The 14,670-nt window shown below is 41.7% G+C and overlaps 1 protein-coding gene across 1 annotated transcript; it reads right to left on the reverse strand.

The window, feature by feature from the left end:
• Nucleotides 1-315: 315 nt before the first annotated feature.
• Nucleotides 316-1,894, reverse strand: LOC100028047 (mas-related G-protein coupled receptor member X4-like). Its single transcript, XM_007490046.2, has 2 exons — nucleotides 974-1,894; nucleotides 316-531 (listed from the first exon to the last, which is right to left on the reverse strand). The coding sequence occupies exons 1-2, from the start codon at nucleotides 1,892-1,894 to the stop codon at nucleotides 316-318; spliced, it is 1,137 nt and encodes a 378-aa protein (XP_007490108.1).
• Nucleotides 1,895-14,670: the final 12,776 nt, after the last annotated feature.

Here is a 14,670-nt window from a genome sequence, read left to right on the forward strand (position 1 = left end):
GTTCATGCAGTTTATGCCGTAACTCCTGTATATAGGAAGCAACAGTAGTATCTCCCCCTAATAGTGATTTATATGCAGGGGAAAAAGGTTTAGCCTGTATAGGTGGATGTCCAAAAAGCATCTCAAATGGTGAGATGTGTAGGTCTTCTCTAGGCCTGCTTCTAAGATAAAATAGGGCCAAAGGGAGAATTTCAGTCCTTTGTAAATGGGTCTCAGTGCATAATTTGCCAATCATAGTTTTAAGTTCTTTATTCATCCTTTCAACTTGGCCTGAGACTGGTTTTTAATTCAGCTCTTCCTAACTTAGTGCTCTCTCTATTGCTTTACTAGCTGCTTCTGGTAGGTCATGGCCAAGACTGGGTAGGTATCAGGTCTTTCAAGTTTTCTCTGGCTGCCTTCCATCTCCTGTGCTATAACTTTACTCAACAATGGCTCTCCTGTAGATTTGTGACACCAGATTCCTGGATCTCCTCCCAGTAAATCCTGGAGCCTCCAACCAGGAGGGCTTCCTGAATGCAGGTAGCATTGCTCCTGGAGAAAGGGAGACCTGATTTCAAATTCAGGTTCAGATACCAGCTTTGAGACCATGCACAAATCTCTGAACCCCCACTTTGCCTCAGTTTCCTGAACTATAAAGTGGGGATCATGAGAGTACCTCCCTCCCAGGGATATGGTGAGGATTCAATGAGATATTTGTGAAGCCGGGAGCAACATGCCTTAGCAAAGCAAAGTTGGCAGTTAATAAATGCTTGTTCCTTACACTTCAAACCCCAAGAACTGCCATAAGGGAAGGGGGGAGGGATCTTGTCTCCTCTCCTAGAAAGGTGGGAGATCTGCTCCTGCCCTCCCCAGGGGTGAGGGAAGTGAGGGATCATGTCATGGGCTCCCTTGTCTGAGCATCTTGTTCTTATCCTCAGGATAACATATCTAGAGTGTTGGGGTGGGAAGTGTCCCTCCCCCCATTTCCCCCTACCTGCTCCTCCTCCAGGGCCCTCTGCAGAACCACCCTGAGGGGCTCCCTCCCTCTTCTACACCATTGGCTGCCCAGGAAGAAGTAAATGAAAGGGTTTGCACTGCTGTTCACACAGGCCAGGAGCCTGAAGATCCTATTTGGCATTATAGGGAAACCCCTAAAAAACCAAACTGCATAAATAACCCCCAAGGGCAGGCCACAGAGCAGGAACACAAGGACTGTGAGCAGCACCAGAAAGTAGAGCCTGGGTGGGCGCCTGCGCTGGGAGCTGCACTGGACCCTCAGCACCAGGGTCAGGCTGGACACACCCAGCACACAGGTGAGGAGGAGGAACCAGCCCAACCTGACAAAGCACAGAACAAAGTAGAAATCGTAGAAGTGGTCCTTGTTAAGGAAATAAAGACCCACAATTACTCCCCAATATAGTCCCTGCAGAGCCCATAGGATGGCGCACACAGTCACAGACGTGTGCTTGGGCCGGTGACATCTGTACCAAATGGGAAAGAGCACAGAGAGACAGCGCTCGGTGCTGATTGCCGCCAGCAAGCTCAGCCCCACACAGTAGGACAGGCCTAGGAGGCAGAGCCATAGCACCTCCAGGAGATGGTTTAAATCTCCAACAATTCTCCACATACGCAACCCAAAGAAGCTGCCAAGGTAGATGGAGTCGGATCCAGCCAGGTTGAGGATGTAAACAGAGAAGGGGCTCCTCCTCCTGGCGCGGAAGCCCAGCAGCCGCAGGACGATGCTGTTCCCCACCAACCCAACCAGGGCAATGATCAGAGAGAGGATCTCTATCCCGTCTATTAAGGCAAATTTTGGATGTGCCTCAGCCAAAGGATCTAAACTCGAATTTGCACTCTGCTGCACTGTGGTATCAAGAACAGATTCCCGCTGCTCAGCTACGGGGGACTCAGCCATGGTAGGTGGTTCCAGCCTCAGAAAACTCTGCTCCTCTCAGTTGACCTGGAGACACCAAGACAGGAAAGTGGATGAGAGACTTTTCCAGAGTTATTGATTCTAAGATGGAAGGTTGAGTTTTCTATTTTTAAAAAGACAGGGAGGGGGGTCATTGGGTGTCTCAGTGGATGGAGAGCCAGCCTAGAGATGGGGAGATCTGGGTTCAAATTTGGCCTCAGACCCTTCTTAGCTGAGTGATCCTCTGCAAGTCACTTAACCCCCATTGCCTAGCCCTTACCTCTAATCTACCTTAGAAGCAATACACATTATTGATTCTAAGGCAAATTGTGAAGAAAAAAAAAAAAAACTCATTTTCCGTCTAAGAATTGATACTAAGTTTTGATTTGAAGGCAGTAGATCAGTCATGACTAGGCAGTTGGAGTACTACCTAGCTGCCCATGGGATTCTTTGTTAGACATGAATGGGAATAGGGTTGCACTGTGCTCATTTCCATATGTCAAATCATATTGTATTGTTACACCTTTATTTCAGTAGTCCAAGGAGGTTTGCTCTGGATTGCCCACTTTTCAGCTTAAAGGGGACTCTGGGAAAATTTTGCCATTTCTTCTCTTCCAGGGTTCCATGGAATACATGATTTTTCTTTCTTCTGCCTCTCTCAGCAGCCTCTATTTGACTAGAATATAGCCTGTCTCAGATAAACACTAACAGAATTGGGACAGAGCAGTCAGGGGGGGTCATGAGTTCAGTCCAAGCTGAGACTTTTTGAAAACTGTGAAAGGCTCAAAAAGGGATTTGATTCTCTCCTGGACAGAAGTTGAGACTCTTTAACATCTCCTTAAATATTGCTTCAATTTCTGAATCTTCTCATTCTTCTGCCTACCTGCTCATTTTTCACTGATTGCCAATCTGGAGATCAAGTGTGAGAACCAATCAGAACCTGCTGTAGAAAAAATTAAAAAAAAAACAAACCAGAAAATATCTTACCTTACCTCTGATATCCACTGTATAAAGCAGGAGAAGGAGCTGAGCCAATCTCTTGGAGAGTTCATATACAGAAGCCCGACTCTTCTCAACTTTTATCCCAGCTTTTAGACTTTAAAGATGACTCCAATTCCTGTTGTTCTCTTTAGAATGTTACCTCTTCTCTCATCATTGCTTCACCTGAATTGTCAGTGTACAATGTGCCTTTCTTTAAACTCTAAATAAAAATGATAAAGTTCCTAGGCAAGAGATGCCTCAGGTGCCCTTCATTGGACACTTCTTACCAAGCTGATATCGAAAGATTAATAATGATTTCTTTTGTGCGTGAGATCTAAGGTTTGAAATCATATAATAGGGATATCAATCATATGAGTGTTCATCTTAAAAAGGAGACTTTAAAATGATTTTTTAAAATAGAAATGAACTCTCTTATGCTCACACCCACACCCTTCAAGAACCACAGTCTTCCCATTCATGTGTTACTGTCTACCTTTTCTCCCTTTTGACTTGCCTCTTGTTACTTCCCCTCAACTTCACTGGTTTAACTGGGTGAGCCTCACCCCTCATTGCATTCAATATCTGAGGGAAGTGGAGGCAGGCATTTAGAGGATCTTGGCTGGAAAACCTGTGAGGGAGAACATTTCCCAATTGGGGGCTTAAGGCTCTGATGTCCTCCATCTATTCAGAAAGCCCTGAATCACTTGAAGGTGCTTCTCTGCTCCCCACATGACTTCCAATGCTCACTCTTGTCAGTTAGACAAATATCTTTATATTCAAACAGCATTTACAAACTCATTCAATTTATATGTTGCCTCTTAATGTGAAGACTGTTCTTGAAAGCTGGTTTTGCAAAACTCATCAGACTGGTGATTCCTGGACTCTACACAGAAGACCAATTAGTTTTCTCTGCGTTCTTTATTGGTCAGCCAATGAAACGGTTTTCATCAAGTTACTGCTATGTATGTGTGAGGCCTACAGTTATGCCTGTGGTAAATTTTGGATACAACAAAACACGCACCCACACAGTATTTCAGCTTTCATGGAACTCTCAATATAATGTAGCAGGTATAATTCAATCATGTATGCTCAAACAAGATATAGACAGAACATATTGAGAGTAGTCATAGAGTGAAAGGAGAAAGAAGAAGGGGAACCAAGAAAGGATTCTTGCAGAAAGTGGAACTTTAGCTGACATTTGGGAGAAGAACACATACAAATGAGATGATGGGGGCATAGAAACAGAAAATTTGGACAACTGAATGACTAGGTGATGTGTGTTTGTGAAAGGAGTTGAAGATGAGAATATAAGAAGATGAAAGTTCAGCATGTATTTGGATTTGTGTAGAGGTAAAGCAATTAGTTCTATTTTAGATATTTTAAGATACTTTGCAATATTCAGTTTAAAGTTCAAAAAGCAGTTCATCAGGAGAGAATGTACCTCAAGAAAGAGGTTAGAGGGGTGTGTGTGTGTGTGTGTGTGTGTGTGTGTCCATCTGCTTGTATGTATGTATTTATGGGAGGAGAGAGATAGAAATAAAGTAATGGGAAGTGAGATATTGAGGATGTCCCTTGAGCAATGGCAAGGTGACGGTCAGAATCACCAGGGTGGGATTGGTATATGGAGTAGAAGTATGTAAAATGTAATACATTGAGAATTGGTTGAGAAAGTTGTGAGGTATTTTACACAAAAAAATTTTCCTCCTTCATATGCTTCCCAATCTGGCTCTTAGTTTCAATATAGTATAGCAGAATTCAATCATGTATGCACAAACAACATATAGACAGGACATATTAGGAGTAGTCACAGAGTGAAGGGAGGAAGAATAAAGGGAAGGCAGGAAGATAAAGGGGAACTAGGAAAGGATTCTTGCAGAAAGTGGAACTTTAGCTGAGGTTTGAGGGAAGAATACATATAAATGAGTTGATGGGAGCAAAGAAACAGCAAATTTGGACAATAGAATGACTAGGCAAGGTGTCTTTGTGAGAAGTTGAATGTGATATAACAAAATGGAAGTTTAGCAGATGATTGGATTTGTGTAGAGGTAAGACAATTAGTTCTATTTTAGATATTTTAAGATACTTCTGGGACATTCAGTTCAAAGGTCAAAAAGCAGTTGATAAAGAGAGGATGTACAGCAAGAAAGAGGTTGGATTGTGTGTCTGTGTGTGTGGATAAGCCAAAGAGACTAAGAACCAAATACATATTTTCTCTACACATACTAAAATCTGCCTGGATATCTATAAATGACCACTTCCATAATTTCAAATAATTCAGCTTTTCAGTATGTGCTGAGAGTAATTACTTTTTTTAAACCCCTATCTTCCATCTTAGAACCAATGCCATGTATTGGTTCCAAAGCAGAAGAGCTGTAAGGACTAGGCAATGAGGGTGAAGTGACTTGCCTGAATCACACAGAGAGGAAATGTCTGAGGACAGATTTTAATCTATGACCTCCCATCTCTGTACCTGCCTCTCAATCCCCTGAGCCACTCAGATGCCCTTGAAAGTAGTTCTTTTGCCACCACTCCCTCCAAAATCAATCTGTGTTGTCATATTGCACACAAAGATATGAAAGGGACAACTGAAAGAGGACACAAAGAAGGCAATGGAAAAGGAAAGGATCCTGAGATAAGGAAATGAGAATGGCAACAGAAGTATTTATTCCTCTATTATTCCCTCAAAATTGTCCCCCTGGGATTCTAACATCTGTCACATACCACAATCCCCAAAGGTGACAAAGTATCCCTGCTACTCCCATCTCCACCATTTCTTCCAGGACAGAAGGAACATGTCTATCCTAAAGGGAAGACATGTCCTTGGGGAGACTTACCTGGAGATGATTTTTTGGCATGGATCTGGGCTGTGAGAATCTCTGAATGCAAGTGAAGTACAGCAAGTGAAATCAAGAACTTAAATAAGTCCTTGCAGTTTGTGGTTTGCTAGAACTGTTCAATCAGGGCACAGTGTTAAAATATCCTCTTGTGGGAATTATCTCAGTATCTCTCCATCACTCTGATTATATTCCTCTTCCTCTGATTCCTTGTGATCTGCACACTTCCACTCCATAGGGCCACAATGGCTAACATTTTAAGGTCTTAGACAAGATTTTAAATAATTCCAGGTTTATGTAATGTAGAGGATTTTCCCCTAAGTCCCCTATTTCAGGTGGGATCCTGATTTGGAAGGAAGGCTTGGATCAGATGATGGAAGTCACTCCTAAGTACCTAGATGACGGCAGGTAGCATGAGTCTGAGATGCCTGAGTCCCCTTTAGTTTCCTAATCCTCATTGTGGCATACACTCATTCTTTTTGGTTCCTTCCCCAATCTGATTCCTCTGACCCTAATCCCAGCAGATGGTCCTGGAAAATAGTGATCCCTAATTATTATATCATCCCTTTTCATAGCTTATTGTTGATGTGGGTGTGTTTGCATGTATTTATGTGAACTGAAAGTTCACTATAAGCCAATAATATAGAATGACTCTTTATTCATCATTCAGAAAGAATTTCAATTGGTGGATCTGTTTGAACCTATGATATCTGTGTTGTTCTCTGAGATCCTGGAGTTGTTAAACCCATTGCTTCAATCCTGGTATCCCAGAGGAGATTATCTTCCCAGCAATCATCAGTTTTTGGAACCAGCAAAAGCCATGCATGTGCAGCCATGGAGCATCCAAAAAGAAGTTGAATTCCCTTTGGCAGTTAGAAAACAAACTCCCACATGAATTGGAAGAATCTGTATTCCTATCCATTACCCTTATTTCCCTTTAGAAGAATCCTTCACCTTTTCTCCCTTCTCAGTCCATCGAATGGCTGCCCAGGGACTGAGAAGGGGGAAAGAGCTGTTCTTACAAAGTGGTCTTATGTAGCAATATTGATACAAGTGGTTGGCAAAGCAGGCTGCTGCCAAAAAGAGAAGAAAAAGAAGAAAATGGGAAAGATCAGTGATGGGGAGCCATTGAGAAGTGTCTGAAATTGTTTCATTGAAACTGTTGATGTAACTTGTCCCCTCCATCATGTTAGATCCCTCAAATCCTTACATTTTGTCATTGTAGTTCAGACTCACTCCTCGTTCAGGAGAGCCCCAGAAGTGTCTTCAGTGGGAAAGAGGTCTTTAGTGTCCCATCACACCCCCAATCCTACTTTATAGGACAGATTTCCCTAAAGCAGGGGTCCCCAAACTTTTTACACAGGAAGCTAGTTCACTGGTCCTCAGACTGATGGAGAGCGTGTCTATAAACAAATAAAGCAAAAATAAAATATGAAGAAATCTGTATACTGCTGTGTGGAATAGCAGAGGCTACAGTACTGGCTGTGATGGGCCTGTCACACCTTTCACAGGCCCATCACTGCCACCACTATACCAGGCAGTAGTATACATAATACGGAATCCCCTCTCCCATATCACCACTCACCGTACTGATGTCCTCCATTGTGCAGCCACATAATCCTTTGTGCAGCATATTGTTGTAGTTCAGTTACTTTCAGAACATGGTGCCATGAAAAGGATTATGTCACTGGAAGTAGTACTGTACATGAGCCATGCCATGCTTTGCAATGCTGCTACAATACAATGCTCCCCTCACTGACCACCAATGAAAGAGGTGCCCCTTCTGGAAGTTTGGTGAGGGCTGGATAAATGGCCTCAGGGGGCCACATGTGGCCCATGGGCTGAAGTTTGGAGACCTCCTGCTAGAGGATCTAAAAGAAACATGCAAAACTTATTGATTTCAGCAAAACCAGTGGTGACAGTATCATTCAGAAAATGCCACCAGATGACAATCCATCCTCTCTCCTACAACACCTGCTCATTCCAGCTCAGAGGCAGCAACAGAGCACTTGCTCATGGATACTTAGCTTCTGCTCACAGCTAACAAAGAAGAAACTTTCTATCTTTTTACCCCAAGAGTAGTCACTTCCCAGACCTCAACAGTGAGATAACTGATGCCAGGAAATAGCTACTAAAGGGCGTGTTCATTGCACTTAATTCTCTTGAAAATCCTACTTCACTTCAGAGACATCAGAAGGGTGCCTTAATATTTCACTGGTCCATTACCCTCAATCTACTTGCCTTTTCCAGAATCGTTGGCTACCTCTGAAAGTGCTCTATCCTTTAGCTTAGAGAGGAGACGAGAGAGTTGCCCAATTCCTGATCCTCACACAGTATTTCTAGCAATGAAACTAAGCTTCTGTTATTCTGAATACAGATGAGGAAAGAAGGCCTGCACTACTGAGTCATGCTAAGACTTTGCTGAGGAAGGATTAGCATGTACATATGATTGGGTGCATGTGTGTATGTATACACAGTTAATAGACAAAAAGAAACAAAGATATTTGGGAATCACTGTTAACACTATTTAATATACACCAGAGATATACTATAGTGTATAGTTTAACTCTACAAATGAAATACAGTTAAACTAAGATATGTGTTTATATGCATACACAAGATTTGGAGAAAATTCCCGGCTGTCCCTTCCCATGACATTAGTCACAGAATAACTCTGGGAGAGTGTTTTCATCTCTTTTAGATCCTTACATAGGCTTCCATTCAGAGTATAATCCCATCCAGATACTTCTTATCTCTGACAATGTGAACAAATTACTTACTTGATAAAAGTCTACTTTTTCTCATCTGTCCAATGGGGACTGAGGGATTGAAGAAGAATTTGTGAAGTACCCAGGCTTGCCTGGCACTAGAGATCATTAACACACACACCTAGTAGGAAAGAAATGTTACTTATGAATGGGATAAATAGTGTTTTTCTCAGTAAGGTATTATTAGCCCCTGATTTGCACCCCAATATTCTCAGAGGGTCAAGGACCACAGTTTAAAGTAGAGTTTCAAGACAATTTTTCTTCCTGCAGGGAGGGAGAACCTTGAGAAAAACTCATCTATTCCAGAGGCAACCATTCCAGGAAGAGTGACAGAAGGGAACATTAACATTAAAAATCACACACTCAGTATTGTAAGCTTCACAAAGGCCACCCACCCCCTTTATGGGGCTGGACAAGAGAAGTGGAGAATCTTTCATCAGGATGACTATAAAATTCTCTTTTACATAGGTATCAGCACTTCCCCAGGCATCTTCTGTCTAGAGAAAGGTACTGGGTGAAGGAGAATTTCAATGAGTCTGAATCAGTACTGTATTGAAGCATTCACTGCAGGCTAGGAATGCAAACTTCCCTTCCTACAGGAAGTTTTAATAAAGTCTTTCTTCTCTTTGGTCTAGACTCCCAAGGTTTCCTATTTTCAGTGGCAGGAGTCTCCCTCATTTCACACAGTGGGGGTTCGTCCTGGATCCTGTCACATGTAAGAAACTTTCAGGTCCCCTCCTGGTAAAACTTAGGATGGAGCTGAGATTTTCACAGTGTAGACTGAGTCAGTCAAAAGAGGAGGAGGAAGATTGGGGAGTTTTTCTTGCTAGCTTTCCAAACAGCCACAGAGACTGAAGTGAAAGACAGTGAAGAATTCAGAAATCTAGATATGGATCGAAAAGGAAAAAAGGAATTTGTTAAGTAAAAAAGGCTCACAAGAAAAAAGTGGAGTAAGAGATCCTGCCTCTGAGATGTTTTTCTGGATATGAGTGTGTATGACACAATTTCAGGTTCCAGAGTGAGTGGGGGCCCCAGATTATACATTTCTGGGACCCTGAGAGGGGCCCAGCCAGAAACCAGGCAAAGCAAATGTGATATGTATGAAAGAGATCCAGAAAAACAGACCAGAGAAGGAGGGGATTCCCAAGTCTGTTAAGCAAGACAGATGAGAAGTTTGGGGGAGGAAAGGAAGCAAGTCCTGACTCTGAAAAGCTTCTTTGTGCACAGAAGTGAGACAGAGAAGGACAGAGTCTTTGTAATCTTAGGTCTGTTGAGAGTGAGGGAGGACAACGCTAGACATCAAAGGCTGGCCATGAGGTTTCAGCAGAGTCTTGCAGAGGTTTCCCTAAACAAAGAGGTTTGGAGGGACTTGTCTAGCATTCTTAGTCTAGCATTGCAGAAGAGGATCAGAGCTGGGCTGTAGACTAGGAACCTCATTCCACAGAGTTCGGGTTGAAGGGCCCAACTCAAGAGGTGGTCTGAGGCTAAAGACCAGTGATGAGGGTTGGCAGAACCTTGCCACAGGGGGCTGAAATACTGATTATGAAAACAAAGATTACCTCTAGAGAAGATGGGTCAGAAACATTCAAGAAAGAAGGACAGAAACAGAGGATATGATATCCCCAAGGAGAACCCTATGGGGAGTAATTATTAACCTGGAACAGTTCACCCCATATGAAAACATGGAGGAGAAAGAGATGATCAGATACTGTTGTTTTTGCTGGGAGGGGGTTTATGGGGGAGACTCTCTCTTGGGAAAGACGACTTATGTTGGCCTCATTTTGGTTTTACAGAAGTGTGGGCTTTTGAGAGATCAAAATCATTGTAAAGTCAAAATAGCCTAGAAATGAGGAAGAAAGTGTTTATGTGACTCTGGTTACCAAGAGTGAACACATTGGCTTTAAAAGAGGAGAAGGAGATACTAGAACTAATTATATAAGAAGAAGAAAGATTTAGAATTATGTCATAAGGATGGGATTGTTAAGATTAAAATTGGGCCTAACTGTAGCAGCTAAAATTAGTTTCTCTGCTAAAAGTATTATATTTTTAGAGGTTTATTGAAGATTAAGAATTTAAGAAAAATACAAATAAGAAAAGCACCTTCCTAGGAGGGCCAAAAGGCCCATTCAATTTCACTTACATCATGAGAAATGTGTCTGCTTGGAAGCAGAAAGAGGAAGAGAACTCAATAGGCTTGTACAGCTAGTTAAATAGAAATTTTGATCTCGCCCAGGTGAAAATCTCAGTGAGATTAGAGGGCATTTAGGGAAATAGAGCAAGGAATTCTGGGGATTGAAGTCCAGGGTTCAAATCTCCAGTTTTACAGGATCCACTTGAAACTTTTCCTCCACCTCTTCCTATTCCTCAGGCATTGCCACCTCCTTTTTCACAAGCAGCAGAACTTCCACTTGTGGAGATTATAATCTCTTCTCCTGATCTTTATATCCTCCTGAGTGAGTTTACACAGTTAGTAGAGGATCAGAGAAACTTGCCCCTGGTCGGGTAGTGAAGCAATACCCACTGGGGAAAGTTCTGATAGGACATGGGATTTGGATGTGTTAAGGCCCGCCTGAAAGGTTCTGAAGTGAGAAATTTTGAGAGAGAAATGAGAAACCTGCTGGAAGACCAATTGGGCTGGCAGATTAATTTACCTGATTTGGGGGCCTAAAGATTGTGGGAGGAAAAATAGCCCCATCCACCTTCCTAGGACTCACCACAGCCTGGCATTCCCTGACTACAGCCTTGTCAATGTAAGCTAAGCATCTGATATCATCATAAATATCTCCAGCACCCTGACGTTAGTTGTCAGTATGCATGCAATACCAGTACTGATGGCAGAGCCAGGAGGGCAAATCAATAGGGTACAAGGAAGGATGGAGCCTATTCTCTTCCATGTTTGGTGCAGGCTGGGCTTCTGTGAAAGAGTGGCTAGGGGCCGACATGGTGGCCCCAGAATAGCAAAGTAAATTGAGCAGCAAGGAAAATTCTCTCTCTCTCTCTCTCTCTCTCTCTCTCTCTCTCTCTCTCTCTCTCTCTCTGTCTGTCTCTCTGTGTCTTTCTCTTTCTCCCTCTGTCTCTCTGCTTTTCTGTCTCAGTCTCTCACCTCCCTCTCTCTCTGTCTCTCTCTGCTTCTTTCTGTCTCTATCTCTCCCCCTCCTCCTCTCTTTCTCTCTCTCTCTTTCCTTTCCCCTAAAGTTTTTTTTTATTAAATAAATTCATTACATTTACATCCAGCCTCAAAATTTTCCCAATTACAATATGTATATGTATGGACTGAAATGATGCCAGTTTTGGAACAACTCTTCTAAGAGTAAGAGCAGATAAGCTACTATGAAGGCCTGGGATCCTGAGCATCCCATAGCCCAAAATGAACCAAGACCTGAACAGGAATTCCCTCTCCAGGATAACAATGATTCAGTCCATCAGGAAAATATGAGAAACCTTAGGAGAGGGGTCACTCACTCAAGACTTGAGAACAAATGTTCCCCCAAATCAGAGCCTGAATGAGGTGTATGAAAACAAGCAGGAGAAAAGTGAAACCCCCACAGATTTTTTTTTTAAATTCTGTTAATTCCTCACCAGATTTTAGTAGAAAACTCCAGAAAGTACAAGATCAAGAAGCAGAGACCAGATAAAGGGGCAGCTAAGTTGTCCCTTATTGTGATGGCCCCAGGGGCCAAGCTTTATAAAATGAGACTCATGGTGCCTGGGGTAAAAGGAGAGGATTTTCCTATTCCCAGCTACCAACCAATAGAAGAGAAATATGAGCAAGTGAACATATCAGAGCAATTACAATGTGCAGAGAAGGAATCTTCAGATCCCATAAGGTGGGACTCAGAGGGAGTAGAGAAATTCTTAGAACTCAGGAGGGCTTTACATTTTGACACAAGGATATTGAAGTATGGGACCGTGTTGTTAGAGAAAGATGATCTAGTTCTGACAACAGATTCCAATTTGAATGCTGCAATGTTTTTGTGGGGGACCAAGAAGGAAAACCATGAGGAAACAGAGCATGATTACTTGGAAGTAATAGATTACAAGGCAAGAGTGGAGAAGAATTTGTAAGTCCTTGCACAAATTTCCTTGTAGAGCAATACATATATATCACACATTTCCTTGTAGGGAAACTACATATATACTACCTCAAAGAAGAAAATCTATATTAGTGACCTATATTGACCTGATGTGCCTTTTGTAGCATTTTGTGCCTTTTCTAATTTTTTTTTGTATTTTCTTGAATGTATTATTGCTTTATCTACCTCATTTGCACTCACATTGTTTTTTCTGCTTCATTTGCACTCACACTGCAGATCATGGTAAATAAAAAAGGAAATGAATCTCATTTTTTGAAAACTAGCCTCGTTTTCTTCCTACATGTGTCATACAGTATTTAATTTTTTCTTCTTTTCTCATTTTTCCCTTTGAACCACATGTTACTAGTATTGAAAAAGCTTTTTAAAACTATTTTTAATTTTTGCCATAGAATAAGCAAAGATGTCCATTTACTGAGCACATGAAAACATACCCAAACAGCTTTGGACTATGACAACCTGCCACTAGTTATTTAACTATTATGAGACTTTTTTCAAGGAGAAATGGATCAGAAAGGACCACAGAACTTCACAAAATGTAAAAGAAACCAATTTAATCCTATGGGAATTGATGACATTTGTTTAAATTTATTATGGTTGTACTGTGAATATATTAATTGGTGGTCATCAGGGATTTAATTTCTAAATCCCAAAATGAATTACTAAAGTAAATGGAATTATGGTAGTTTATTTTTACAATAGAGGAAAGATAGTAAGGAAGAGATAAAAGGAGAGAGAGAGAGAGAGAGAGAGAGAGAGAGAGAGAGAGAGAGAGAGAGAGAGAGAGAGTGTTCCTGCTTCCTCTGAACCAGGTAGAAATTCTAAGGCCCTAATCAGGGAAAAGACTCTCAAGATGATGGGAGTTTCTTGGAGGTTCACACCTACAGAAAGGCAGGGAAATTAAGTCAGCCTTTCACTCACCACGGTGACCAACTAAAATGAAAGCAGTCTGAGGTCTCCTGCACAAGTTCCTCCAGGGTCGAGTTCCACAGCCAACTCTGAGTGTCTGTCTTCCAGTCTCTCAAGTGTCTGTCTTCAGTCTCTCCTCTGAGTGACTCTTCTTCACTCCAAGCTCAAGAGACTAATCCTCCAGTCCAACTCCAAGTCAGAGTTCTTTTATCAATCTATCCTCTGTGGTCCTCTATTTAATGATCTTTTTCTTTTGTGTAAACTCCCCTAAATTTTACATCTACTAATCACAGCAGATGCTCCTCTCTAGGACTGCCCAGTCATTCACAGGTGGGTCACAGACTTCCCACTCAATGCATGATATGGGTGTTCACATCTATTTTGGTTAGATTATAACTTTTTTGGTTAGATCACGCCCTTTGTAGTTAGTCCACACCTTTATTGTCTAGTTCACACCTTTAGTAGTTAGTTTGCACGTTTTTGTAGTTAAAATAGGTAGATCTACTTAAAATACTTAGTTAACACTTTTGTGGGATTTAAATCTAAAAATAGATAGGGGATAGGATATAAAAGACATTCCTTGATGGTATGAAAATGTTATTGAACTCTTTGCTAACTCTGAGTTTTTTTTAATTTCAAAAGAGAGGGAGAGTGGTTAAACTGATTCCTGAAATGAGCAAAAGAAACAGGAACCAGATACATATTTTGTCTACACATACTAAAATCTGTCTGGATATCAGTAAAATGACCCACTTCCATAACATCAAATTATTCAGCTTTTCAGTATGTGCTGAGAATATTTTTTAAACCCTTACTTTCTATCATAGAATCAATTCCATGTATTGGCTCCAAGGTAGAAGAGTGTTAAGGGCTAGGTAATAAGGGTTAAGTGACTTTCCCAGAGTCATCCTACTAGGAAGTGTCTGAGGCCAGATTTGAACCAAGGACCTCCCATCTACAGGCCTGACTCTCAATCCACTGAACCACTCAGCTGCCCTTGAGAGTAATTCTTTTGCCCAAAGTCCCTTCAAAATGAATTTGTCTTCTCCTATTGTACACAAAGAAAAGGAAGGGACAACTGAAAGAGGCCACAAAGAAGATAATGGAAATGTAAATGAGGCTGAGAAAAGTGAATGAGAAAGGCAAGAGAAGAAGCATTTATTTCTCTATTATTCTCTCAAAATTGTCCCCCTGGG

This window comes from Monodelphis domestica, chromosome 3, assembly GCF_027887165.1.
Source record: "Monodelphis domestica isolate mMonDom1 chromosome 3, mMonDom1.pri, whole genome shotgun sequence".
Taxonomy (NCBI): domain Eukaryota; kingdom Metazoa; phylum Chordata; class Mammalia; order Didelphimorphia; family Didelphidae; genus Monodelphis; species Monodelphis domestica.

Bases quoted from the DNA above. Each gene is read 5' to 3' on its own strand.
- LOC100028047 (XM_007490046.2), bottom strand. From the start codon at position 1,894: ATGGCTGAGTCCCCCGTAGCTGAGCAGCGGGAATCTGTTCTTGATACC. The intron at 532-973 runs GTAGGGGGAAAT...CCCTTTCTCCAG, and splicing joins GGGCCCTGGAGGAGGAGCAG to GAGCAATGCTACCTGCATTC.